Genomic DNA, 27,590 nt, shown 5'->3' with positions numbered 1-27,590 from the left:
AGCAGGCATCTTTGGTGGAAAGCAGGGGTTCTCATGACTGGAAGCCCCCCATTTGTTCTGTTCCACCCTTTTTATAGCTTTGGCACAAGACAGGAATCTTTTGTCTCTCTAGGTTCTCACCCCTCCTTCTAAATGGAAAAGTACCAGATTTAAGATGGATTCCAGTATCATGTGACATGGTCACATGTCCTGTGAGACTTCATTCTTCATTACCCACAGGCTGGCCCACACATACACAGGAAGGCTTGCAGGTAAATCATAGAATATCAGGGTTGGAAGGGACCTCAGGTCATCTAGTCCAACCCCCTGCTCAAAGCAGGACCAATCCCAAACTAAATCATCCCAGCCAGGGCTTTGTCAAGTCTGACCTTAAAAACCTCTAAGGAAGGAGATTCCACCACCTCCCTAGGTAACCCATTCCAGTGCTTCACCACCCTTCTAGTGAAAAAGTTTTTCCTAATATCCAACTTATACCTCCCCCACTGCAACTTGAGACCATTACTCCTTGTTCTGTCATCTGCCACCACTGAGAACAATCTAGATCCATCCTCTTTGGAACCCCCCCTTCAGGGAGTTGAAAGCTGTTGTCAAATCCCCCCCTCACTCTTCTCCAGACTCAGTAAGCCCAGTTCCCTCAGCCTCTCCTTATAAGTCATGTGCCCCAGCCCCCTAGTCATTTTTGTTGCCCTCCGCTGGACTCTTTCCAAATCCTTCTTGTAGTGTGGGGCCCAAAACTGGACAGTACTCCAGATGAGGCCTCACCAATGTTGAATAGAGAGGAATGATCACATCCCTCGATCTGCTGGCAATGCCCCTACTTATACAGCCCAAAATGCCGTTAGCCTTCTTGGCAACAAGGCCACAATGTCAACTCATCCAGCTTCTCATTCACTGTAACCCCTAGGTTCTTTTCTGCAGAACTGCTGCCTAGCCATTTGGTCCCTAGTCTGTAGCAGTGTATGTGATTCTTCCGTCCTAAGTGCAGGACTCTGCACTTGTCCTTGTTGAACCTCATCAGATTTCTTTTGGCCCAATCCTCTAATTTGTCTAGGTCCCTCTGTATCCTATCCCTACCCTCTAGCGTATCTACCACTCCTCCCAGTTTAGTGTCATCTGCAAACTTGCTGAGGGTGCAATCCACGCCATCCTCCAGATCATTAATGAAGATATTAAACAAAACCGGCCCAGGACCAACCCTTGGGACACTCTGCTTGATACCGGCTGCCAACTAGACATGGAGCCACTGATCACTACCCGCTGAGCCCGACAATCTAGCCAGCTTTCTATCTACCTTATAGTCCATTCATCGAGCCCCTACTACTTTAACTTGCTGGCAAGAATACGGTGGGAGACCGTATCAAAAGCTTTGCTAAAAGTCAAGGAATAACACATCCACTGCTTTCCCCTCATCCACAGCACCAGTTATCTCATCATAGAAGGCAATTGGGCAAGTCATGCCTGACTAACCTTTGGTGAATCCATGCTGACTGTTCCTGATCACTTTCTTCTCCTCTAAGTGCTTCAGAATTGATTCCTTGAGGACCTGCTCCGTAAATAAATCCATTCACAACCAATTGCCCTAGTCAATGGGAGCCATCAAGATTCTAAGCCACTATTAATGGCCCACACCTTTGCATAATTACAATAGGACCTCAGAGTCACATTTCATATTTCTAGCTTCAGATACAAGAATGATACATGCATACAAATAGGAGGAATATATTCAGTAGGTTATAACCTTTGTTTTGATACCTTACAAGAGACCTTTTGCATAAAGCATATTCCAGTTATGTCATATTCATACTCATAAGCGTATTTCCATAAAACATATGGAGTGCAACATCACAGTATGAATCTATTGCAGCAATAAGTACACAGGTCAAATGCAAGGGAACAGTTTATTTTAAGAAAAAGATTACATACAGAATACTGAGAGTTTCACGCAGGTATTTTCAGCTGGAGCCATTGTAAGCTGAATTGCATTTTAACACATTTGCATGTAACCTCCACCTGCCCTACCCCAACCACTTAGAGCCAAGTGGTGCTTGAGGCTCTGCAGCTGCCAAAACAGGTCATCTTAAGAGTGTCAGTTCTTCAGTGCAGCTGGTGTTCCCGTAGCTGCAGGTTCCTATCTGCAGTGGTTTGCTGTTTGTAAAAAAGTTTTGGTCCAGGTAATTCACCTTCTTCTCTTCCATGTAGTTTGTTCCCCTACGGTTAACACTGGATTTCATAACACATCTGGTTCTTTCCTATCAGTGCTGCTCAGTTTAAGGTTTCTGAGCAAGTAAGGTTGTTAGTTTGATCTTCCCATCCATTGAGGCAGTGAGGCAAGTCCCACAATCCATGGCTGTGCACCAGTCCACGGTGACCACTGGGGCTCTGTGTCCTCCCAGGGAGAGGCAGCTCTCCAGGATCTTCTCGTCACTGTTCAGCTGCAACAGGGGTTGGGAAGACAGATCACAAGAACTTATTAAAGCAGGCTTCTGCAGCAGAAGCAGCTTGCTCAAATGGGAATCTAAAGCCTGACATAACCCAGAAGCCCCAATACGCCCATGTCCTTCAGTTGTGTTAGGGACAAGTTTGGGCTTTAGGTAGCAGATATGTGGAGGGAAAAGGTCATTTTTCTTCCTTATCGCACTTTAAAGAGGCACCCAGTAAAAGAAAATTCATACTAAATCCAGCAAAAGCACGCACAGAGCACATCAGGTAGAGCAAAGGGGCAAAATTAGCCAGCAAAATGCAACTTTGGTTGTGACTTTGGCACTAAGCTACCCTGGGCCTGTAGAAGTCTGTAGCCCATCCAGCACAGATCGGATTCTTCCTAGGCATTTACAGAATGGAAAAACTGCTTCAGATGGGGCTTTTGTACCAAAACAATCTACCTGCTGTGCACCACTGTTAGTGTGTATGCACCACAACATCAGACTTACCAGTGAGCCCAGCCTGAGCTACAAGTTGGTGGTGGCCCTTTACTGGCTCAAAGCACTAACGGATTCTTGCAAAAGGCTGCATTTCAGCCTCTGGATAAGGAAGCTTGTTTGTATCAGTTCCAACATCTCCCCCATTGTTTTTCATACCCTTACCTTGTAGATGATGCCCCCAGTGGAGGAACAGGTCAGCATGTAATTTCCCTCTGAGTCAAAAGCAAAGAGCCTTCCTCGCGGGACCTGGACTTGCTTATATCCACTGTACCCTGAGAGCACGAAGGGGCCTGTGGCATCCATGGGAAGGACGTACTCAGACACTTTTGAGCCACTTTTGTGAATATTCCACTGAATAAACTAGGACAGCAAAAGGGGATAAAAGTCTCCAGTGAAATAGATTCATGCTAGAAGTATCACAGAGTTCAGTACTATTCATAGAGTTTAAGACCAGAACAGATTAAATCATAATGTTTCTATCTGCATAACACAGCCCACAGAATCTGACCCAGTCAATCCCTTTATCAAGCCCCTAATTTCTGGCTGAGCTGGAGCAGATCTTGTAAAATGACACCCAAGTGATGGGGAATCCAGCCCATCCCTAGGGTAAGTTGTCTTAATAGGTAATTGCCATCACTGGAACCTGCCTCTCCCCCGGGCCGTGCTGCCACAACGGAGATCCATGCAGATGCTCTAAGTGGAGCCCTTCATTATACAACAGAGGGAGCTGCTGGCAGGGTGCTCTCTGCAGAGGGCCCCAGGCTCTGGAACTCGCTCCGCATTGGTCAGGCACCCCGCCAATGCGTTGCCCTTCAGGGCATGTTACAAGGCTTATCTTGATGAAGGCTCTTGGGCAGGGGAACGCTGCTTCAGGCCTGAGTTTGAGGCAGTCCATTTCCTCTTAGTTTAAGGTTAAACTAGCCATTGTGGTTCTATGGTCCAGGCTGTTGCTGGCCTCCATTTATGGTTATTAGTAGCTTTAAATAATGTTCGGACGCACTCAGTTTATGACGGTACCTTAGGCCTGGGCAGCCAATATCTTTAGTCTCATAAATCCAAATACAGCGACTAAGCCACTTCCCAGCTTCGGGTCTCCCCTGGGTTAGTCATCCCAAAAGCCACCTGACTTGCTTGGATATTTAACATATACACTGAAAGGAAGATGGGGTTTGGTTGGTTCTCTTAGCAGCACAGCAACAAGCATCAGCGCTTGTCCATCTTTGACCCAGTCTCAATTAAAGGAGTATTCCAAGGCGGGGCTGGAGGGGGGATAGGAGCTCTCCATGCTGGGGAAAACATTCAGGTTTAGTGTAGGAAGGTACTGAAATCAGATTTTAAAATCCTTGGGGCAAGGACTGTGTTATACCTCTTTACAGCAACCTGGCACACAGCATGCATTCAATACACAGTGGGGTGAACACCTCTTCACCCACCTCTTCTCTCCAGTTGGTCAACTACTCCCTCCTCAAACCACTCATCACTACCTCCTTATTACAATACTTGCATCACTGTGCTTGCACCCACTAGGAACTGCTCCTAGTGTGCATCAGAAGTAAGTGTTCCCCCCTTGACCTCCTTCTCCCTTGTGGATTGGCCTGCCTGCCTAGAGAAACAGCCCCAGGGATGGAATTGTCAATACACAATAAAGAGCCTGTCCAATCTAGCTGTGCAGGAAGGAGCAGGACGCAGTACAAAGACAACACAGCGGATGAGCAGGGAGAACATGTCACTACCACACCAGTCTAGGATCTTGCTACCTTCTCCTCGCTGTGAGGTCGCACAGAGCCTACCTTCCCATCTTCTCCTATGCTGTAAACTGTGTTTTCATCATAGCTGAATTCGACAGAGTAGACCTCCCCATCATGTGCCGTCCAGCTCAGAGCACACTCATGCTGCTGCATATCTGAGGGGAGAGCAGTCACTGAACAGTCACTATGCACAGAGGTGGGAAACAGAGAAAGGGCTCTTAAAATTGAAGGCAGGGTATCTTGTGCCTTCCCTCCGCCCACCATGCAGTCCCCCATTCTCCAGCCATGCCAATTTCCCTTCCACCCACCCCACTGCACCTCCAGGATCCCTCACATGTATTGTTCTTCTATTATCCACAAAGGCCCGGTATCCACGCACACTTCCTCTGGCTTTACAGGGCTGTACACCCATTGCGCAGAGCATCACCAGATGAAGGGAGAGGCTGCCAATGGCAGCCCAATGGCTTCTCTGTACTGCTGGACGGGATTGCTCAACATGCCAGGACATGCCTCCCTTCAGCTAGAGGAAGGTTCTGCCCTGGAGCATGGAGGGGAAGTGGAACACGTAGAAAGGTAGAACTACACCTCTACCCCGATATAACACGAATTCGGATATAACACGGTAAAGCAGCGCTCCGGAGGGGGGGGCTGCGCACTCCAGCAGATCAAATCAAATTCGATATAACCCAGTTTCACTTATAACGCGGTAAGATTTTTTGGCTCCCGAGGACAGCGTTATATCGAGGTAGAGGTGTACCTCTTGTGGAGGGGTGAGGCGCAATGAGGAAAGCTGCAGCCTACCCTAACAGCCCACCTGGCTGTCTACACAAATTTGTCACTAGATTAAGGACACTTGAGAGCATCAGATGCAATTTTGCCTTCCTTTTTAACCTCCAAACTCATTTGGACAGGGAAGGAAGACTGTGCGTGCCGATGGCCTGACGCAGAGCCACACTGAGCCAGAGAACAAGTGAGCTCCCTCAGAGAGGCCACAGTGCGTTCAGAAGACGATGGCGCTCGGTCCTTGTAAATGGTCTTTTCCATCATTCTAGGATCCCCATTTCTGCCTAGCATTAGCACGGTCTCTCAGCATATCAGTCAGAAGGCTTTGCAAGGCAAGTGCAAGTCCAGTGCTGACAGAGGACAGAACACTGAGCAGGGTGGGGGGCTTCCATTCACAGGTATAGGCTAAAGCATACGGAGAGAATGAACTGGGAACAGCTGATGGGAAGGGGAGAGAACAACTCAGCTGGCAGTCCTCATCTTTGGCCCAGATGGTCATGCCCTACTCCAGAGCCTGGGCTCACACCAATGTGATTTTGGTACTGTGTTAGGGGTAAACTGCACTGCTTGAAGTGCCACTCTCCAGATGAGAGATTAAGCTGAGCTTCCTCCAGTTCTTAGGGACAGGAGGGGAAGGAGAAGGATTCTACGGCATTTCAAGGAGCATCCAACTTCCCCCACTAAAAACTGGTTCCAATAAATCATGCTTGCCCTGAGCAATAGCTCCCAGACAAGGGGCTGCCACATCTGCCTTTAGTCACGGCACTACCCAGGTGTACCTCATCGCGCTGAGGAGTACTCTGGGGACAGTTCAGCTAGGAAAGGCTGGAGAAAGTTGTCATCTGAGACCCCTGCTTACCAAAGAGACGAATTATTCCATCTGCTGCTCCAGTGACCAACAGGTTGCCGTTGTGGTTAAAGGCTGTGCAGTTTGTGGCAATGGGCTCTGGTTCAAGAGAAAACTGGAGCTAAAAGGTAAAGTCACCATTAGTGGATTTCACTCTGTGCTTATGTCCTTACAAACCTCTTCCATGGGGCAGATACCACTCAGGTATCAAGTTCGTTTAGCCAGACTTCAGAGTGACAGCCCTCCCTCCACAATCTGGAATTCCACCCCCTCACTTTCACCCTACCTTCGCACCCCATGACCGCCTCTAACTGCACCCCAGGATGGTAGCTGCATTTCATCAGAACGTGTTAGCTGACAGAACCAACTGTTCAGCTTGGCTGAGTCAGAGCTTTCTTGGTCATGGCTCCAAGTCTGTGGAACTAACTTCTGTCAGTTATTAGACAGAGTCTGAGCATAGCCTGCTCAGACTGGTCACAGGGGCAGGATGACAGGACCCATGACTCCCCTTTGAGTCTTACCCTTCCATATAAAAAGCTAGGAAGCAGATAAGCCAAGAGAGCTATATCCCCTCTGGGAAGCTTCCCTTACACAAATATGTCAATAAAAGCACCCAGATGCTACAGCACTTTGGAAATAAAAGGAATGATTCATTGTATGTTGATCCCTTTATGTTCAGCCTGATGACCAACACAACCGGCCAAGGCTGTGCACTGAGCATTCACAAGACTGTGGTTTGCTGAGCTACCTCAGCATCAGTGCTAAGTGGAGAACATGAACCTTGAACATGTCCCTCACACGCTAACCAGGCAGCATGGGGGGTGGCAGGAGCAACCTGACTCCGATTGGGACAATGGAGGCTGAAGAAAGCAACATTCAACCATACAAGCCCTCACAAGGGCTGGGGAAAAGAAGAAAACAAGGGGCTGGGGTATTCTGAAGGAACCCTCAAAAATAAGCCTGGTTACCCACCCAGTTGTGGTTTTATTTGGGAAGTAGAGGAGAGTGAGATTGCTCATTAAAGAGGGGGCTAGGAGAAAAAAAATGCTTCCTTGTTCTTAGTGAGCAGATTCAAGGCGTGAAGACATGAGACAATACCTGCTGCTTCATGGTTTTAGTGTCCCACAGAAGCAGCTTCCCTGGAACTTGGTTCATGCCTCTCCCTCCAGTATCAGCAGCTGCGAGGTCCAGCTGGGTGATCAGACTTGGTGCTGCAGCAGAACAGACAAAGGAGGCACCACTTGGGCTGCACGCAAGTGAGAGGATCCTGAAATACACAGCACCCACCGTCAGCTTGGTCCCTCTGGATAAGAAATCCAGAGAGGGAGCCTGGAGTGGGCACCACTCCTAGCTCCCCCCCTCACCCAGGTAGAAATCCCCACCCAGAAAGGCTGTTTTGGCAAGGCCTTCAGAGCAGCAGGCAGCCATGCAGGGTTAGGACCTATGTGTCTCATGACAACCTGACATGGCAACCACACCATGCCCCCAACCCAAGACAATTCTTGCTGCTAGCAAAAACAATCTGTGCTGAGGGGGTTTGGTGCTGCTAGCCAGAATGCACACACATTAACATGCCTTCTGCAGCATCTGCTCACCCACTGGAGAAGGGGGTTATTTCTGTGTTGGGACAGAACTTGATGTCGTGCATAAAGAACATAATTTAGAGTGCTGTGCATTAGTCATGGCAGAATGGGGTGGCCACCAGGGCTAGTACTAGTTAAAGGCAATTCATACTGGACTAATTAAAAGTAGCACAAAAGATGTCAGACTTCTCAATTTAGGGATATTAAAGCCCACTAACACTTTGGATTATAATAAGTGTCCTGCTTGTCTGCTGCTAGACTAGACCACAGGCAGAGTTGATTTGTCACTTCAATGCTGTGTCCATCTTCCTGGCAGACATCTATGTGATGGCTCTGAGATGTAATAAGCATCCTGAAAAAAAGCTCTACAGAGGACTAGAAGTAGGTTGCTATCAAGAAGTAGTGTGCAATGAATCAATCATCAGCAACAATTCCTGTTACACAAGACAGTTATTCCACACAGGACCAGACAGAGACTGCCTTCGGAAATGGGGGCTGGGTAACAGTCATACGAATGCAGGAGAAACTTTGAAAACCCATCTACTCTTCTACAAACAGAGGAATGCAAGAGCTTTTCAGGATTACCTGGGCATGTCTTCATCAATGTTAATTTCACAGAGATTCTTCTTGGCTTCGGTGTCATAGAGACGAACTGTCCCAACCCCGCTGCCCAGCAACAGCTTGAAACCAAGAGGGAGAGAGACAGAAAGTAAGGAACTGAGGATGATGGCTCTGTCCCTGAGCCACCACACGGGAAGTTTTCTCTTTAGAACGTTCACCTCTAACTACATATCAATCCAGCAGAAAGTATCCTATCCCCTTGAGGATGTCCACAGGGGACTGGCTATATTCCAAGGGAGGATACTCTTAGAAAGCCCCTAAAGCATGGTGCTAGTGAGAGGGGTAAGTTTGTGGCCACTTTGGAAACAGGACTAGGTTAGGACCCTGGGAAGGAACAAGTCATCTTCCAGAAGCAGGATATACACTGCAGGGTGGAGTGTGGGGAGGAAGAAGAAATGGTGTCAGATTAAGATTAGAGATCTGGCATAAAGGAAAAACGGTCATGGAACCAACAGAATGAGTATTCATCGTTCTTGGGGGAAAGCTAGGGAGACAGGGATGCCTCCTTTTGTTCAGGGGAAGGAGAAGTCTATACATAATCAGCAATATTAATGCATCTGTCCCTGCTTTTATTAAGAAAAAACAACAATCTTCTCATGCCGCTGAATCCCGCTGGGTGTCAACCCATTACTTTTAAAAATCTTCAGACCACAGTACCAGTTGGGGAATAAGCAGGAAAGACTTCTAAGCGAGAAAGATTGCATTTGCATGAAAAGTCTCAGTAAGAACAAGGGAAGTGAAACACCCAAACAGCAGAACTAGCTTTAATTGGACAGCATTTCAGACCTAGCAGCGAGACATTAGCCACTCTTTAATATTAGCAAACTTTCCTCTGTCACAAGACCATTTCCCAACCACTTTGCCCAACTGGGATGATGTAAAATCCCATTACTGTGTCCCATAGAATCACAGACAATAAAAGTTACAGGTAAATGGACTGCACAGAAATTAAGACTTATCCTATTATCCAGCAGGATAAGGAGTAGTGCTCTTCACTTCCACAGGGCCTTTCTGAAAGTCTCAAACCACTTAATGAAAATTAAATAAGCTTTAGCGTCCCTGTGAGAAAACTGTTATCCACCCAACTCTGGAAAGAGGATAACTGAATTGGCCAAGGCCACACAGCAAGTCAGGAAACAGGAGCCAGCACCCCAACTTCCAGTCCTTTAGTCCACCTACTACATCAGGCAGCATTGAATTTCTGCTCAGTTGTTCCAGATATACATCCACTCTCCCCTGTTTCAGCTCCTAGAGGTTTCTGATCTTCATCCCCTAAATTTACAACTCCCTTCCACTGTCTTAGATTCCAAGACCAGAAGGGACATTTGTGATCATCTCCTCTGACCTCCTATATAAAACTCAGGCCAGGGAACTGCCCCAAAGTAATTCCTAGAGCAGATCTTCTAGGAGAACATCCAATCTTGATTTAAAAACGGTCAGTGATGGAGAATTCACCTTGGTAAATTCTTCCAATGGTTAATTACTCTCAGCATTAAAAATGTACGCCACATTTCCAGTCTGAATTGGTTCATATTATACCTTTAACTGCTACATTGAAGAGCCCATTATTAAATATCCCCCCCCCCATGATTACAGTCCATAAGTACTTACAAGTTACCCTTTAACCTTCTCTTTGAGTCTATTTAGCTTAACAAAGAGCACAATCTATCACTATAAGGCATGTTTTCTAAGATTCTAATAATTCTCGTGGCTCTTCTCTGAGCCCGCTCCAATTTATCAACATCCTTCTTGAATCGTCAGCACCAGAACGGGACACAATATTCCAGCTGTGGTTACACCAGTGCCAGATACAGAGGTAAAACAACCTCTTTACTCCTACTTGAGATTCCCCTGTTTATGCACTGCAGCATTGCATTAACCCTTTTGGTCACAGTGATACACTCAGAGCTCACGTTGAGCTGAATATTCCAAAAGCCCCAAATCTTTTTCAGAGTCACTGCTTCCGAGGATAGAGTCCCCAATCTTGTAAGTATGGCCTACATTCTTTGTTCCTCCATGTATACGTTGACATGTGACATTATCCGGATTTTATTTTAAGTTCAGTTAGCATGGATACCATACAATATACAGCAGAACATGTCCATGGATGCGTAACCCCTATTTGTTAGGCATCAGTAGCAACTCTAGTACACAAGTAGATGTGCTACTTACCAGCCTGTCCCGTTTGGTTGCCCATTCTAAAGAGAGCAGAGGAGATTTGGAAATAGACGAAGCTTTGGTCTGCATCATGGGATTAAAAGACCACACCTTGATGACCCCGTCTACGTCCAAGCTGGCCACCCTCCGCCCAGAGCAATCCACCCTATGCACAGAAGAAAACATCAACGAGCATGGTCCTTCCTACGCTCATGGTTAGAAATGCCTCCCTCTAAACATAGTTCAACAGTCTTCCTTTGCTAGAGCGACATGCACCAATTTAACTGAAGGTGCTGAGATACCAGGTGCAGTACAAGAATGTGAACAGAATTTTTAAGCGTAATGCCCTTTAACACCCTCCTGCTTTCCCACGGATTTCATTCGCCTGTGCATCACTGGCATTCCCCCAGGAACAAAGGCACTGACACTATGCCAGCCACCTCAAAATGCTACCTTTGGAATAGCTCCTATACCCCTCTCCCAAGGAGCTGATGATCCTATCACACCTCCACTGCATGAAAAGCACCCCCACTACCTGCAGTGCATGATGGAGGAGTGGTGCTCTCCGTATTCTTCCTGGCTCAGGACAATGAATGGCTGCTCCTGTCTGACACCTCCAGCCTCTGTGCTGAATGTGGAAGCTTTGGTGAGGGTTTCCGATTGCTCAGTATGCAGCTCAGGTGAGGTTTCTGCCTCTGTAGCACCAATCTCAGTCTTTTTCTCCACACACTGCCCCTATGCAAGGAAAGAACCCTATATAAAGTACAGCCAGGCAGTAGTACTGGGTTAAGTGACTCACATCCATCCTGACAAACCAGAGAACCAAGGAACTGCACTACTAGAGGCACATTTGCTGGTCAGTGGCTAAAATCCTTTTGCAAGAACTAGGAGGTTCTTTTGGCGAGAACAGCATTATTACAGTCACAGCATGCGACTCTGGTGCTTTTCTACAACTGCCCTTGAGAAAAGAGCATATCATCTGGCATGTGTCAGGGAGCTTTTACAAAAAGGGCTTGGAGTTCTTGTTTTAAACTGATATTTTTCTAGTGAAAGCCTGTCAAAGTTGCAGATTAACCAGACAGGTTTGTGAAGGTTTTAAACACCCATGCAGATACGTCACCTCATGTTCCTCTTCACGCCCAGTTCTGCCCAGCTCAATTTTTATTAGTTATCCAGATCATGGTTATATTTGGATTTATTATTGTATGCAGGTTCTAATCAAGATTGCAGCCCCCGGATGGGAACATATGGGGACAATACAAACACTTAAAGCCAAAGAGCCTATAATCTAAGATGACAAGACAGAGAGAGGGTAGGAGAAAGAATATTGCGCCCATTTTACAGACAGGGAACGGAAGCATGGCAATTAAACAATCCACCTATATTCACACAAGAAGTCTGTGGCAGTCAGGAACTGAACAAAGGTATCCAGAGTCCCCCAAGGCCACCCTTCCTCTCATGACAAGAGATGGAAAGCAGCAGAGCTGGAGATACCTGGGGACAGCATCTTGTTACAACATTATCTGGAGAGGTCAAGATATTCAAAAGTGTAATTGGGGATTTTTTTGCCTTTATACTATTGGCCTGCTCTGGGCAACAGGAGAGAATCAATTCCCATCTGCAGTCCTGTGGCTGCAAAGCGCTTGTGAAACAGAAACCTCAGAATGTCACCCTTGTTCATGTTAGCTTGGAAGGGAACACCACTGAACGCCTGTGAAAAAACACAGCATCACCTTTCCTTTTTACCCAAGCGCATCAAGAACACATTATACCTAAAGCAACCAGCTTCCTGACAGCAAAACAAAGCCAGGGAAAATAGGGAGGCCAGAGAAAAACTTGTTGAGAAGCCAGCGGAGGTGTATCCAGTACTGCCAGGTTCGCATTGTGATCTGGAGGATCTGGCAGTGCCACCTCGCCCAACGAAGTGCCACTTGGAAGGGCTGATAAGCACCGCTGTCCCTACCATGTCTTCATAAGGGCCTTCAAGTCAGGCTCTCGGAGATAAGCAGATACAAGAAGCTGCTGTCATGTCCCTTTTACAGTGGGTTTTGCATCAATAACACAAGGCTGTTTTATGTGGCACTACTGACCTACAGGTTTTCTAAAGCCTAAAATGTAGCTTTTCACCGAGTGGCTCCTGTTCTGCAACCTGCCTACCCACAGCAAATCCACTCTTCTGTACACGAGATGTTGCTCACTCTTACGGGCAAAGGCTTGAGGCCTTACATTTCTTCCCAGGAAAACCTGTCAAACTGTTCTCCACAGCCCAGGCTGTTACAGTGAAGAAAGCGTCGTCACTGGACTCAGAGCTGCTAGCTTCTCTGGGACTGCACCCCTTTTTAAAGATCGGGATTTAAATTCTGGCTGACAGCTAGTCACCAGCTTGCACTGAGGTCTTGTCACTAGGTATCACTGCTGATAAAGTGAGATCAGAACTAAACATCATGCATTTGAAGATGCAGAGCTGGGGCCCACTGAAAATGGTGGGGACAGGGGAAGAGGTGGGAAGACAGGAGAGACAACTCTTCTAACTCCTGCTTTACACCCAGATCCCTCTTCTATTCTACTAGGAATCTGCAGAAATATTCTAAGAATGGGAAAAGAGTAACCGATTAGCTAGAATAACTGACCTTTCATATAGCTGAGCAGCATTAGAACATCAGGCTAGGGATTTTACAAAAAAACGTGCATCTGCCTTACTAAGTTCTACTGCACTGTACACCAGTACAGTGCCAAGACCACCGGTGATATCTCCAAATACCTGGGAAGTTACTTTCGATAAAAGCTCCTTTCTTTCTTTCCCATGATCCTGCAGACGCCTCTGACGCTGCGGTACTGAGCTAGGCTCACTGGCTGTCAGCCCAGGGAAGTGACTCTTTACATCCTTGCAGCCTGTTGCCACCTCCTTTCCTTTGGTGCTCTGGAAGGCAAAGAGAAGATCTGTAAAACCTGAGCCCTGTTAATGTCTGTGCCAGACCTTTGAACAAAAAGCAAAACGGAAGGCAAAATACCAGCTGCTCTCAGGACCAATGCAGCACTAGAATGACTGACATTCAGTCCCAGGATCCAGATGAGAACAAGATGGTAGATAGCAGGAGGGGTTTTCCAGGTTCAAGGATAAGCCAATAGCAGAGGTGGCACAGGATAGCTCCTTGGCTATTCAAGCATCATCTTACAATGAACCCACTGGAGAATTACCTGATGGTTTGATGGTTCTTTCTTCCCTAACAATATCCCACCAGCCTGCGTTGGGGAGACGCCAGTCGTCAGAGCTGGTCTAGAAGGGCCCTTCTTACCCTGAGAGAGCAGAGAGGATAGGAAGCCCCCTCGGGATTGAAGGGAGTGTGCGGTGCTCCTCTGGCTGCGTGTCATATCACTGGTTTAAAAAAATAAAAATAAGAGACACCTGAAAGGGGTGTAACCAGAGCACCAACCTGGACAGAGGTCTAATAACTAAGGAGTGGTTTGAGCATTGGCCTGCTAAACCCAGGGTTGTGAGTTCAATCCTTGAGGAGGCTACTTAGGGATCTGGGGCAAAAATTGGTCCTGCTAGTGAAGGCAGGGGGCTGGACTCGATGACCTTTCGAGGTCCCTTCCAGTTCTAGGAGATTGGTATATCTCCAATTATTACCTATTACCTTCTAGTTTCCAAAACACAGAGATTTGTTACCCAGCGACTGAACCACCCTGTGCTAAAATCAGGTTTTAAAAACAAAACAAACACTCACCGTGTCAACACTCTCAGCCCATGGGAATTCATTCAGAATTCAGCCAACAAACTAAAGCTGCCTTTCAAAGACCCTGGGAGGCACTGTGCCCATGTTAGGCTTTTATGGAGGTGTTTTTATGGAGGTCAGGGCTGGGGGAAACCTTTAAGAAGATTCCAATCAGGTACTTGAGAGACTCTTGGAAACACTAAGGGTAAAGTTTTCAGAAGTGCCCACTAATCTTGGATTCCCAATGTGAGACATCAGTGGACCTTCCCAGCAGTGCTGAGCACCCCCAATTCCAACTGACTTCACCAGCACTTACTGATGTTCAGCAGTTCGGAAGCATAGGCCTCAAATCAGGCACCAAAAAGATTATTGACGTTTAGGCCTCAGTGTTCCAAAGCATCTCCACTCCCATACACCCACTTGCCAGAGACACAGCATTAAAAGAGGAAGCTCAAGATGCTGTACCATTTCCAAGTGCCTAACTTCAAGAACCCGTACCCATAGCAGTGTTTATAGTTAATGACACAATACTTCCATTCCAGCCATTTCAACTCATTCAGTTGCAGGCTGCAATTTCCATGCTTGGTCTCAACCCAAAGCCTGTATATTTGTTCTAGAGGAAAGAGTGACCAAAATCACTTTAGTCATTTGAGTTGTGCAGACAATAAAAGCCAAGGATGCTGTCACTTTTTCCTCATACAGATACACAAAAGCAACACTGGGAAAATATTTTTCCTTTTTTTGCCCCTTTATTTTCCTTAAATACACTGAACTTTAAAACTTTCCATGTGGCTCAGTACTCAACGCATCAATCTCTGGATAAAAGTCTATGGCTTGTGTTATGCAGGATGACAGACTATAGGATCATAATGATCTTCTATTATGGCCTCAAAATCTTTTAGCTTGATAAGCTCAAAAATGAAGCTCTAAGCAGTTGAAAGCTCCTTTTCTGTGCATGCACTCAAAAACTACACAGCTTTGTTTAGATCATTGCCAGCAGCATTAAGGATTCGCTCAACTCTGCAGTGCCTCAACTCAAATAAAATAGACGCAGGGAAAGTCCCAGTAATATTAATAAATAGCTCTTGTGCCAAATGCATGTTCCTAGGACAATCTTGTAAAATGTAAACATGCAAACTGAATTAAAGTTTGAAGATTTGGCCTCACAAAAAAACATAAGAGTTTAATTCAATACACGTCCGCATAGCCATAATTTCCACTAGGGCTAACTAGTTTCAGACTGGGCAACAGGCACACACTTTAAAGTAGCATTTCTGGAGCCAGCTCATTGGTCTGGTGGTTCCGAGTGTCACTCTGCAGCGCGGAACAGAGCCTTTTGCTCACGTGAGCAAGTGCTGCAAGAACTGTAAGGCAGTGAGGTCACCCCCTTGCAGCAGGGAAGTGTCTTAAGAACACAAGAACAGCCATATTGGGTCACACTAAAGGTCCATCTAGCCCAGTATCCAGTGTTCCAACCGTGGCCAATGCCAGGTGCTTCAGAGAGAATGAACAGAACCGGTAATCATCAAGTGATCCATCCTCTGAAGCCCATTCCCAGCTTCTGACAACAGAAGCTAGGGACAACATCCCTACCCATCTTGGCTATCAGTCATTGATGGACCTATCCTCAATTACCTTATCTAGTTCTGTTTTGAATCTTATTATATAGTCTTGACCTTCACAACATCCTCTGGCAAGGATTCCTCAGGTTGACTGTGCGTTGTGTGAAGAAATACTTTCTTTTGTTTGTTTTAAACCTGCTACCTATTAATTTCATTGGGTCACCCCTAGTTCTTGTTTTTTTTCCCCTTCTTCGCATAACACACTACTTCTTGCTCAACAGCAACCTAAGTCACTTAGGAACAGCATTCATATTATAGGCAGGTGACAAAGGGTGTCCCCAGCTAGCAAGATAGGTAGATGTGAGGCAGGAACTCCACCCCTCAGAGACTATAGTCATGGTCCAAAACAGTATAGTATCACTGAGGTAAGATGTGGTTTTGGACCGTGACTATAGAAAAATCATTTTTATAATTTAAAGGCAAAATGGCTGCTGGCATGGGAATATCAGAGCTCTGACAGGGACACAGAATAATGGGCCCCCACCAAAAGGGAAGAACAGGAGAGAGAATCCATTGCGTCACACAATTCATTTCTGAGAGATGAAATCCTACCCAAGGGGGATTATATATGAAATCTCATCACTCCACACGCTAGGTGCAGAAAGGAGAGAAAGGGCTCTTATCACAGCACCAAAGCACAAACAAAAGTTTAAAAGGCTGTCATCCCCTGCAGCTGCCTGACCCTAGCGAGACACTCACAGCTCAGAGTCTCCCAATCGATCCATGTTGGACACATAAGCAGGCAGTCTGTGGTGAACAACTGACTCCTCCTCCTGCTGCAGCTCCTCTTTCTTCATTCGGTAGGTCTCAGCCTGCAAGGCAAAGAGCTACAACAAGGGAACAGAGCAGCGTTAGTTGAGGTTTCACTGGATTCCCCTCCATGTCAATGACAAGCAACATCAACATCATGTGCCATTTCTTAGCCCAGCAGCGCTAGTCCAACAACTCTAGTAGGTTGTAGAAAAAAGTGGAGTTGTTCTGACTGGCTCAATGTTGAATAATTATTCAGAGCAGCAGAGAACAATCAATGGTTTGTGCACATGAAAGCACTGCCTGCTAAAACCTCTCACTTTTCTCCACAAGCAGCTGTTCTAGTGTCGCTTTTCCCCTCTGCCACGAAGAGCTATGAAAACAAACTAGCTAGAGTGAGCCAGTACTTCATGAGGCTTCTGGTTTTTCAGGTAGAAGAGGGACATAGATAAAAATCATATTTAATTTCTCACCTATTACGTAGTAACATCCTAAGTGACTGAAAAAGAAGGGATCTTAGGAGTCTAGTTTTCTTATCACACTTATCGTACTTCACTCAGCTTGGACAGTGAAATCAGAGCGATCCAGATTCACTTCTTGTTCCTCAGATTTCAAAGGAAAGCTGCCATTTATTCACAAAAAATGCAAATCCATGCTTAAAAAAAAAAAAAAAGATTTAAGCTGTCCCCTTTCTAATTTGAACTAATATCCCAAGCCAGAAATAAGGGGGTGGGGAGAGAAAGGAGTATGGTTTTACTAAGTACAATTTGAAAGTTGACACTAATTCAATCTACAAACAAAGCCAAGTAACATGGCAAGGATAAAAGACAGCTTCAGTTTGGCTGACAAAAGATGTGCAAGATAGTATGAATTTTTAGATATCAAATTGGAAAAACACCTCTATTACTCCCTGCACATGCACTAGCCATCTTCATAGATTCCTAACAGTAAAGGTTTTCAGCCCTTGTACTGTGCATAGACACAGGCCTTCCTTTCCCCAGTAATGGCAGATAAACAGCAGTGTCAAAGACAACAATGTTTGGCATCCTTCGGAAACTTAAGACAAGCAAACAACACAGTAGATCAGCTTCCAGTAAAACAGGATATGCACATCAGGAAGTGGAACATCTGATCATAAAGCTTTTGTGAGGCAGAAGGTAAAGTTTGGAGCTTAAACTCCTAGTGTTCCTTTAAAAAACTAGTTTTATTTAGCACATTTGGGGAACTAAAATCTTGCAACACAAGAAAGGTTTAACTTAAGGTGTGATTTTAAACCAGTTTGGCTGAACTGGTGCAAAAGGCTATGTGGACACTTACTTCAGTTTTGCTTAAATTGACTGGGAACAGGTTTAAGCCAACCCAAAATAAGACATTCTTAAGCCAAAATAACAGTACTCACATAAGGGCTTGCAATGGTTTAACTAAACTAATGTTTAAAAAAAAAAAATGAAAACTGGCACAACTTTCTCAGATAGACAAAGCCTGAATAAATCTTTTGAAAACCAGAATCTTGTCAACAAGAAGAAAAGTTAAACTGAAGCAACAGTAGAACAAAAGCAGCAAGAGTCCATTAACCCACCTCAAAATAATACATTTATGTCTCTGATTTTGGCATCCTGTTAAATACAATACACACACACACACACACCCCTCTGACCTTTTGACGCAAAATATCATTTTCTTCCTGTAGGAGAGCGCTCCTCTGACATTCGGCATCAAAGTTCAAGATTACTGGGACAGGTAAGGAAGGTTAAAGAGAAACCCAAGACAACAGTATTTGCACATCCTATTTAGCGGAGACATTTCCACATAAGTTAATGCACAGAACTCGTGTGGGTTTTGCCTGATAGGCAAGTGGTAGACAGAGCAAGTGTGCTAGTCCTTAGAGCAAACATGGGTAAAATCATGGATTGTTAATGGGCTTGTGGCCTATTCAACTACACCTACTTTGTACTTCTGCAAAATGTACTTCTCTGTCTGGGGATCTGCAGGTGTTTTTAAAAAAAAAACTAAAGAATTAATCTCTCAAAACCTATGCAAACTAGTAGTAGTATTATTCCCTTTTTTTGATGGGAAATGGAGAGCCAATGAGGTTAAGTGACTTTCACTGGCTCAAATAAGTGTATGGCAGAGCTAGAAAAAGAAGCCAGCTCTTCCAACTCTGGCACAAGGCAAACCTTCTCATCACTCTATGAAGGGGGATTGGGACTGCAGCTTGTGAACTGTGTTTACCTTCTCTCCCATGATGCTTAGCTTTTCCAGAAAATATAGCAAGGCTGTGCCTAGACCAAGATCCAATAGGCATTTCTAGTTTCATTATGGGGAAAGACCTACTCTTTGCACATCTATTCATTTGTTCAGGGTCTTAATCCCATGCACACAGGCCCTAACATCTTGTAGGAGTTTCAGTGGTTTCTTTCCAGACTGAGGGCGTCTCCTGGAACAGTTTAAAGAGCTGTTTTCCAAAACCAAAAATGGTCTTGATTTAAATGTGGATATTTGCTTGGAATATTCTTAAAATGATGGCCAAGAGTTGTTTTTAATAGAACCCCTCAGTCCTGCAGCCTCTTCTCCATCCCCCCACAGAACTGTTATGCAAAGAGACACACTGTTAATATAAAAAGAACAGGAGTACTTGTGGCACCTTCGAGACTAACCAATTTATTTGAGCATAAGCTTTCGTGGGCTAAAACCCACTTAATCGGATGCATGCAGTGGAAAATACAGTAGGAAGATATATATACACAGAGGACATGAAAAAAAATGGTTGTTGCCATCCTACCTATAACTAGAGTAATCAGTTAAGGTGGGCTATTATCAGCAGGAGAAAAAAAAATTTGTAGTGATAATCAGGATGGCCCATTTCCAACAGTTGACAAGAAGGTGTGAACAACAGTAGGGGGGAAATTAGCATGGGGAAATAGGAATTTTTTCCCCCTACTGTTACTCACAGGTGCCACAAGTACTCCTCGTTCTTTTTGCTGATACAGACTAACACGGCTATGACTCTGAAAACTTAATATACAAATTGGAAGGTGACGTACAAGAACAAGCATGTAACATCTCAACTATCATTTTTTTCCTTCTATGTAAAACTGCCCTCAGCTTGACGACATGACAGTCTTCTTTACACTGGAAAAGGAGTGGATGGAACCCCCCCCCCAAAAAAAACCAAAGCGACATGAGCAGAGGGTTGTACATGCTCCCAATGAGCCATCATGAATCACCTTGCAGCAATGCCAACCTCTGCTAGTGCAGAAAATGAGGGAAAAGGGCTCAAGAACAAAACCTGCATCTCACAGTAGTTCTGTGGTCACTATGCCCCAGCCATTAACACTGGGCTAAACTCAGCTCTGACTAAGTGGGTGTTACTTATGCGAGGGCCACGTTTGGCCCTGCAAATAGAACACTAGTCTTCAATATAAAATCATTTTGTTTAATGAACTATCAATTATCTCTCCAACATCCATTGACGATCACCAAAGATATGGATTTATTATTGAGCCTCCACTCTTAGCAACTGTCTTAAGGCAGCATTTAAAGAATTCTGCGCCATTAGATTCTTGGCAGTGTTGCTGTAATAAGCAGAACATCACTTTTACCCAGTTGAGGGGGGCATGAGTCTTAGCTACATAACGGCAAGTATTCTTCTGAAACTAAAAGGATATGCATGCACTGAAATAAGACGCTAAGAAAGTTGTGCAGAGATACGATGAATGTGTCTGCCCACTGTCGTGAGAAATATGTGGCAAAGGCAGGGTTTGACTCTGGGGTGGGGAGGAAGGGCAAAACAAACCAATCTTTCCACTCCACTTGGTTCTGGAGTTCTGAGGCCTGCTTGAGAAAGAACTCCTGTGCCTTGTCATTCCGGGTTGTCTGAAACATATGAAGCAAAATGTGACAATTTTTATCTCCTTCTACTACAAGAAATATGGTTACCCTGAGCTCAGAACAGAGAGCAAAACCATACACCCAGTCGCACTATCAAACAGAGGAGTGGAAAGGCAACTCAAGTTAACACAAAACAAAATGGAAACTATCATGTCTAAAGAATCTCAAATCCATACAATAAATAAAATTCACTGAATCAGATCTCCTTTGTTACCATCACTAAGGTCTTGCCTACACATGATTGGGTTTACACCCATTTAATTAAATTGATTTGGGTTAAACCAGTGCAGCTTGTGTGTTTAGACAAGGTCTAACGGCTTAAGCCCCTAGGGCAACAAAGGGCATGTCCCGAGTTACTCAATACCTATACCTACAATTGATGGAACCCAAAGAGAATCCCATCCAGTGCTCTTTCACCAGAAGGATTGTGCCATAACATGTGTCCAGAGTAGGGGATTGGATTGGGAGGGAAGAGGTCTCCCAAAGACTTTGTTGATGGTTCTGACATCCCCCACCCTCCCATCATCCATTTAGCCTACTGACAAGGTTCCTCATGCACAAGTGAGGTAAAGTTCCTGGTGTTGTCAGATGGAGTCACAGGGGAAGCGTCACTTGTAACCTAAATCATGAAAAAAGCACCCAGACACTATAGTGATGGGTGCCACAGAGATGCTTGTAATAAATAAAACCAACCCTTCTACACATTGACTGTCTCATTACTGACCTCACTCAACTCCTCCACAACTAGAGCCAAAACACCAGGGCCTCTGAGTTATCAGGTCAAATATGGTAATTACTCCTTTTATTTGCATGAACACCATTTAAGCAGAATCTTGAAAACAAATGGACTAATATAATACCTGAACAGTGTAGACGAGGTAGTAGCGGAATAAACTGGTTTTCAGCTTGTTCACCGTAGGCCGGTATACATCCTCCAAACGACTGAAAAGGCGCCGGTCGAGATAATTCCAGTAATCCCGAAGGGCAGCCAGATCATAACTCTGAATAAACTGCTGCAGCTGTTCCACTATTTTATCCACCTGATGAAGGAAATGGGGAACCAAAAAAGTCCGTTTGTTAGTTTCAGTCATGTGACAGTTCCACTTACACAAGAACAGTTAAACCTCAAGCATCAAGCTGTGTAACTACAAAAGTACGGTTGGAATCAAAGAATTTTTTTGCATTAGCTATTTAAGCCAGTAAATAGATAAATGTTTTCAATTCTATAGTAACATTCTCCCACCTACAGTATCTTTCAATTGCAGAGGAGGTAGAAGAAATACTGCCAATCTTTGGGTCAAAGTTCACATTTTGTAAATACATGCTTTTATAAAACCTATGGCCATCCACACTTTTTAAAATTTCATTGATAATATTTTTAAACAAAAATATTCCCCTATAGTTTGAAATACAAATACAAAAACCTGAAAATGAAACGAACTTTATTTATCCAAGATAAGGAAAATGCAAAAAGTGAACAAAAAGCATCATATCAAGTAAACTATATTTTTAACCTTCTTTCACTTCTAAATCACCTAGCACAAAGGTTGCCAAGCTGTGGGGCATGCCCACCTGGGAGGGGCGCAGAGGAATGTTCAGGTAGCTTGGAGGGAGCACCACCCAGCCCCAGCTCCACTCCGGCCCCTAGCCCTGACCTTGGCTCTGCTTCCAGCCTCGGATAGATTGCATTACTAGTAAGGAGTGGGGCCCAACAGAAAAAGTTTGGGGACCACGGACTTAGCATATTAGCAACATTGGCATAGAAACTCATTTGTTTACAACACAAGAGCCTTATGTTGACAGTCCCTTCTAAATTGCTTCTGACACTTGAATGATGTGGAACAATGACGTAGGACCAGGATTTCAGTGTGCTAATTTCTGATGGCCAACATGAGATTCAAAAAAGAGATTCTATGCTGGTTACAAAAACACAGTAACTGAACCTGCTTACACTCGTTTACTTTTCACCAGCAGATATTATCACTTTATTTTTTGCACTTTTTTTTTAAGCAACTGGATAGTGACACTTCAATCACAGTTACTTGCTGGTCCTTATGCTTGGATTTCACCTACTGCAGGAGGTTTTAATTTTATTCAATAACTTTATTATACATGGCTATACAGTTGGTTGCAGAGAAAGCTGGTCATCTATAAAAATATCTAGATTTAGGGCCTAGAACAAGGTTGCGGTGTCACTTATGCCTCGGACAAAGAAAGATAGACACTCACTGGCATTCACAGAAACTGCGCATGTTTAGTCCTGTGGATCACAGTGAGACTGTATCCAATACTGTGTTTTCAGAGATCAGTTCTGTATAATTCTACATAAATATCTATATTGTGTATCTCAGTGGTTCTCAAACTTTTGTACTGGTGACCCCTTTTATATAGCAAGCCTCTGAGTATGACCCCCCCCTTATATTTAAGTGTTTTTAATTCATATTTAACACCATTATAATGCTGGAGGCAAAGCAGGGTTTTGGGTGGAGGCTGACAGCTCACAACCCCGCATGTAATAATCTCATGACCCCCTGAGGGGTCCCAACCCCCAGTTTGAGAACCCCTGGTCTATTTAATGCTTAAAGCTTCCAAATTGTCCACATAAAATAATAATAATTTGTTAAAACGTCATGAACAAGAATGGCTTAAGTTAAAGTTGTCGATTCTCCTCCAGATCTTTCTGCCCATCTCGATTACATGGCAGGTTTGCATAGCAGGGGGCTGGACTCAATGACCCAGGAGGTCCCTTCCAATCCTATGTCCCTTGTCATATTAGTACCGTCTCCAACCACAGCTCACTATGAAGCTATGAGCTAGCTAGCAGTCAGCTCATAAACAGCTGATAAAGTGATGGGGGGAAGTGGGGCATATATTTATTACCTGCATGCAAATCAAATTATCTAGATTACAAAGCATTTATTGGGAACCACAGATTCTCTTCCAATTGCAATACAAGGATCAATCATAGATTCTAGGACTGGAAGGGACCTCGAGAGGTCATCGAGTCCAGTCCCCTGTCCTCACGGCAGGACCAAATACAGTCTAGACCATCCCGGATAGACATTTATCTAACGTACTCTTAAATATCTCCAGAGATGGAGATTTCACAACCTCCCTAGGCAATTTATTCCGGTGTTTAACCACCCTGACAGTTAGGAACTTTTTCCTAACGTCCAACCTAAACCTCCCTTGCTGCAGTTTATAACAGCATTTCTATAGCACCTGTCACAGAAAAATATTGTGTTCCGCAAAGGGTTAGTGCATTGCAATATAGGCAGACATCTACAGCTTTCTAGGAAACTCAGCTCCTATCTGCCCGACAAGGCTTTGGCCACAGCAATCCATAAATGACACCTCCAGTCTAGATTATTGTAACGTACTATGTCTGGGAATGAATGTCAACCATGGACAAAATGTGGCTGCCCACCTCCTCAGTGATACAGAGCACCACTGGCTTGCCAGCTTCAGACGCTGATCCCGCTGCTTGCTCCCAATTCACTCCTGTTGCAGTTCAAAGCCTTGGTCTTTAAAGTCCTAAAAGGTCAGGACCTAGGTACATAAGCAACCATATTTCCACCTGTGACCTGCTAAAACAGTTACCTCTCTCTGGAACAACAGAGTTTACAAAACCCCAGCTGAACTGCACAGTAGCTAGAGATAAAGTGTTCTCAGAAGAGAGGAATAAGCTATAGGAATAAGCTTCCAAAGGAAGTCAGACTAATCTAGAATCCAGTGATCTTCAGGATACACCGCAAGACCCTCCTCTTTAAGGAGACTAGAGAGACAGGTGGGTGAGCTAACACCTGTTATTGGACCAACTTCTGTTGGTGAGAGGGCTTGTCTACACTTACAGCGCTGCAGCTGCGCCTCTGTAGTGCTTAGTGAAGATGCTATGCCAATGGGTTAGGTTGGTATAAATATGTCAGTGTGGATTTTCCACAGCTCTGAGTGGCGCAGTTATACCAACATAATTTGCTAGCATAGACCAAGCCAGACAAAAACTTTTGTGCTTACACAGAGCTCTTCTTCAGGTCTGGGAAACATACTCAGGCCATGTCTACACTAGCAATCTTACAGTGGCACTGCAGTAGCAATGTAGCTGTGCTGCTGTAAGATCTCCCATGTAGCCACTCTATGGCAATGGGACAGAGCTCTCCCATCGACATAATTACACCACCCCCAACGAGTAGCAATAGCTATGTTGGTGGGAGAGCGTCTCCCGCTGACATAGCATGTCCATATCAGCGCTTTTGTTGGTGTAACTTAGGTCATTCAGAGGAGTGTTTTTTTTCACACCCCTGAGCGACATAAGTTATAGCGATGAAAGTGCTAGTGTAGACGTAGCCTTAGGCCTTGTCTACACTGCTACTTTACAGCACTGCAACTTTCTCACTCGGGGTGTAAAAAAAACACCCCCCTTAGCACTGCACATTTAAGCACTGCAAAGTGGCAGTGTAAACAGTGCACCAAGGCTGGTAGCTACTCCCCTTGCGGGGGTGTTTTTTTACAGCACCGGAAAAGGTCTCTCCCAGTGCTGGTGCCGTAACTACCCAGCCACATTAAAGCGCTGCTGCAGTTTTGCTAGTAAAGACATACCCTGAGGGTATGGCTACACTGGCGAGTTGCAGCGCTGGAAAGCCTCCACCAGCGCTGCAATTAGTAAGTGGCCACACCTGCAGGGCACTTCCAGCGCTGCAACTCCCTGGCTGCAGCGCTGGCCGTACACCTCACTCAGCATGGGGAATAAGGATTCCAGCGCTGGTGCTGCAGCGCTGGTCATCAAGTGTGGCCACACACCAGCGCTGTGATTGGCCTCCAGGGTATAAGGATGTATCCCAGAATGCTTTTATAAATTACTCTCTTTGTTTTGTTATGCAGCCTCTCTGTTTTGTTATGAACGAGCTCCGCACGGAGCTCCGTTGCCGCTACTGCTTATCTAAAAAACAAACAGAGCTCCTGTTTGCTGTGATCATCTGTACCTGGCTGTAAACAATCAAATGAGAGGCAGGCAGGGAGCGAATGAAACAGCGGGGAGTCGTGTTGGCTGCAGGCTGTTTGCAATTAAGAGTTAAGACTAAGGGGTCGGAAACATGTTCTGATTTTTCAAGGCAGGAAGCTAAACACACAGTGTTGGCTCCAAAAATCCCCTCTCTCTCTCCCCCCGCTCCCTGTCACACTAGACCCCACTTCACCCCCCTCTTTTGAAAAGCACGTTGTGGCCACTTGAACGCTGGGATAGCTGCCCATAATGCATCACTCCCAACAGCGCTGCAAATGCTACAAATGTGGCCACACACCAGCGCTGGTAGCTGTGAGTGTGGCCACACACCAGCGCTGGCCCTGCACAGCTGGATGACCAAGCGCTGCAAACCGTAAGTGTAGCCATACCCTTAGAGTGTCACTGCTAAATACATAGCTGGAACAGAATTTGGCATAAGTAATTAACACATATTTCAAGGAACAAGTCAAGGTGAAGTTAACACCCCTTCAGTCATCCCTCTTTAAGGAAGCATTTCCACTAAAATCAGCATCATGATAAAAGAATTTACTCCCTAAGCAGAACCTCTACCAGGGAGTGAAGAAGAGTAGAAGACTCCACAAAGTCCATTAGGGCTCTCATTGTGCTGATGTATGCGTCTCTAGCATCTCAAGGAAGTACTCAGGCACTGCAGTGATGGATGCTAAAAACTCTAAAATAGATAATGATCTCCCAACACTAACTTCCCCAAGTGCCACAATCCCACAGTAGCAGCAAATTGCCATGGGTCTGGCCTACTCATTACTCATGTAACCCACCTCGTGGTAGGTCACAGGGACACCCATCCCCTCACTCGCATTCCCTGCTGCCCCTGACACACACCCACACCTTGCACCCATCTCTCGCTCTCTCTACAGAGGGTACATGGCTAAGACATTGTTATTTATTACAAAGCATTTAACCTCACACCAAACCGAGAGGGTCAGGCAGCGGGCACGCTGGGTGTCCCACATTCAGGAGCTAACGTGCCCCCGCCCGCTCTCAGGCGCCAGCCCCACTCATCAGCCCCCTTCCCATCTGCTCCCCCGGGCGCCCCCAGCCCCAGGCGGCCTCACCCGGAAGCCCTTCTCCCTGTCCGCCTTGATCTCCGCATCCAGCTGCTTCAAGGCGCCGGTGAAGCCGCGGAACAGCAGATACTCCCGCACCAGCTCGTCCGTGCGCTCGGCGGCCGCCGCCATCAGGCCCCCGAGCCGCCCAGGCAGCCGGGTGGCGGCGCAGAGGAACCTGCCCAGGCTACAGCGAACCGGCGGCTCCGGACTACACGGCCTGGCCCCGCCCCTCCCCGGGTAGCCACGCCTCCTCCCTTACGCCCGCCCCTTGCTTCGCCCCGCCCCTCCCGTTCAAGCTCCGCCCACCTACTTCTCCTCTTGTCACGTGCCGCCTTCTCCATGGGAGCCTGGGGGGAGGGGCTGGTGGCTGAGCCAAAAACTGGCACCCGGCGCCACGACGTGTCAGCTGATAACTTCCCTGTTCAGTTCTTTCCCACTGAAGCATCTGGCCCCAGCCGCTGTGAGGTGACAGGATACTGGGCTGGAGGGACCATTGGGCTCTGACCCAGTCTGGCCAGTCTTATGTACAGCCCCAAGATAGTTCCATGGAGCCAAAGAGCAAAATCAGTAATTTATGCTTAGACACTTGACATCCCTCATGAGTAAGAGTAGGTTTTAGTCACGGCTATTTTTAGTAAAAGTCATGGACAGATCACAGACAGTAAACAAAAATTCACGGCTCATGATCTGTCCATGACTTTTACTATATACCCCTAACTAAAACTTGGGCCAGGAGGCTGTGGGTGCCCTGGGGGGGGGCGTCTGGGGGCAACCCAGGTGCTGGGGGGGTTGGCCCAGGACCTCTGCTGGTGCTGGGGGGAGGTGTGTGGGTGGTGTTGGGCAGCCCAGGACCCCTTCTGGTAG

The 27,590-nt window shown here is 45.8% G+C and overlaps 1 protein-coding gene across 1 annotated transcript; it reads right to left on the bottom strand.

Annotated features, from left to right (window-relative positions):
• Positions 1-1,882: 1,882 nt before the first annotated feature.
• Positions 1,883-26,937, bottom strand: WDR91 (WD repeat domain 91). Its single transcript, XM_044982214.1, has 15 exons — positions 26,733-26,937; positions 21,500-21,679; positions 20,417-20,624; positions 18,406-18,488; positions 16,698-16,825; positions 13,859-14,036; positions 13,422-13,580; positions 11,196-11,395; positions 10,676-10,826; positions 8,468-8,562; positions 7,398-7,566; positions 6,312-6,420; positions 4,712-4,824; positions 3,084-3,281; positions 1,883-2,432 (listed from the first exon to the last, which is right to left on the bottom strand). The coding sequence occupies exons 1-15, from the start codon at positions 26,853-26,855 to the stop codon at positions 2,268-2,270; spliced, it is 2,259 nt and encodes a 752-aa protein (XP_044838149.1). The 5' UTR covers positions 26,856-26,937; the 3' UTR covers positions 1,883-2,267.
• Positions 26,938-27,590: the final 653 nt, after the last annotated feature.

Source organism: Mauremys mutica, chromosome 1, assembly GCF_020497125.1.
Source record: "Mauremys mutica isolate MM-2020 ecotype Southern chromosome 1, ASM2049712v1, whole genome shotgun sequence".
In the NCBI taxonomy this organism is placed as follows: domain Eukaryota; kingdom Metazoa; phylum Chordata; order Testudines; family Geoemydidae; genus Mauremys; species Mauremys mutica.
Note: the sequence above shows the minus strand (reverse complement) of the source record. Positions and strands in the feature narration are given on the sequence as shown.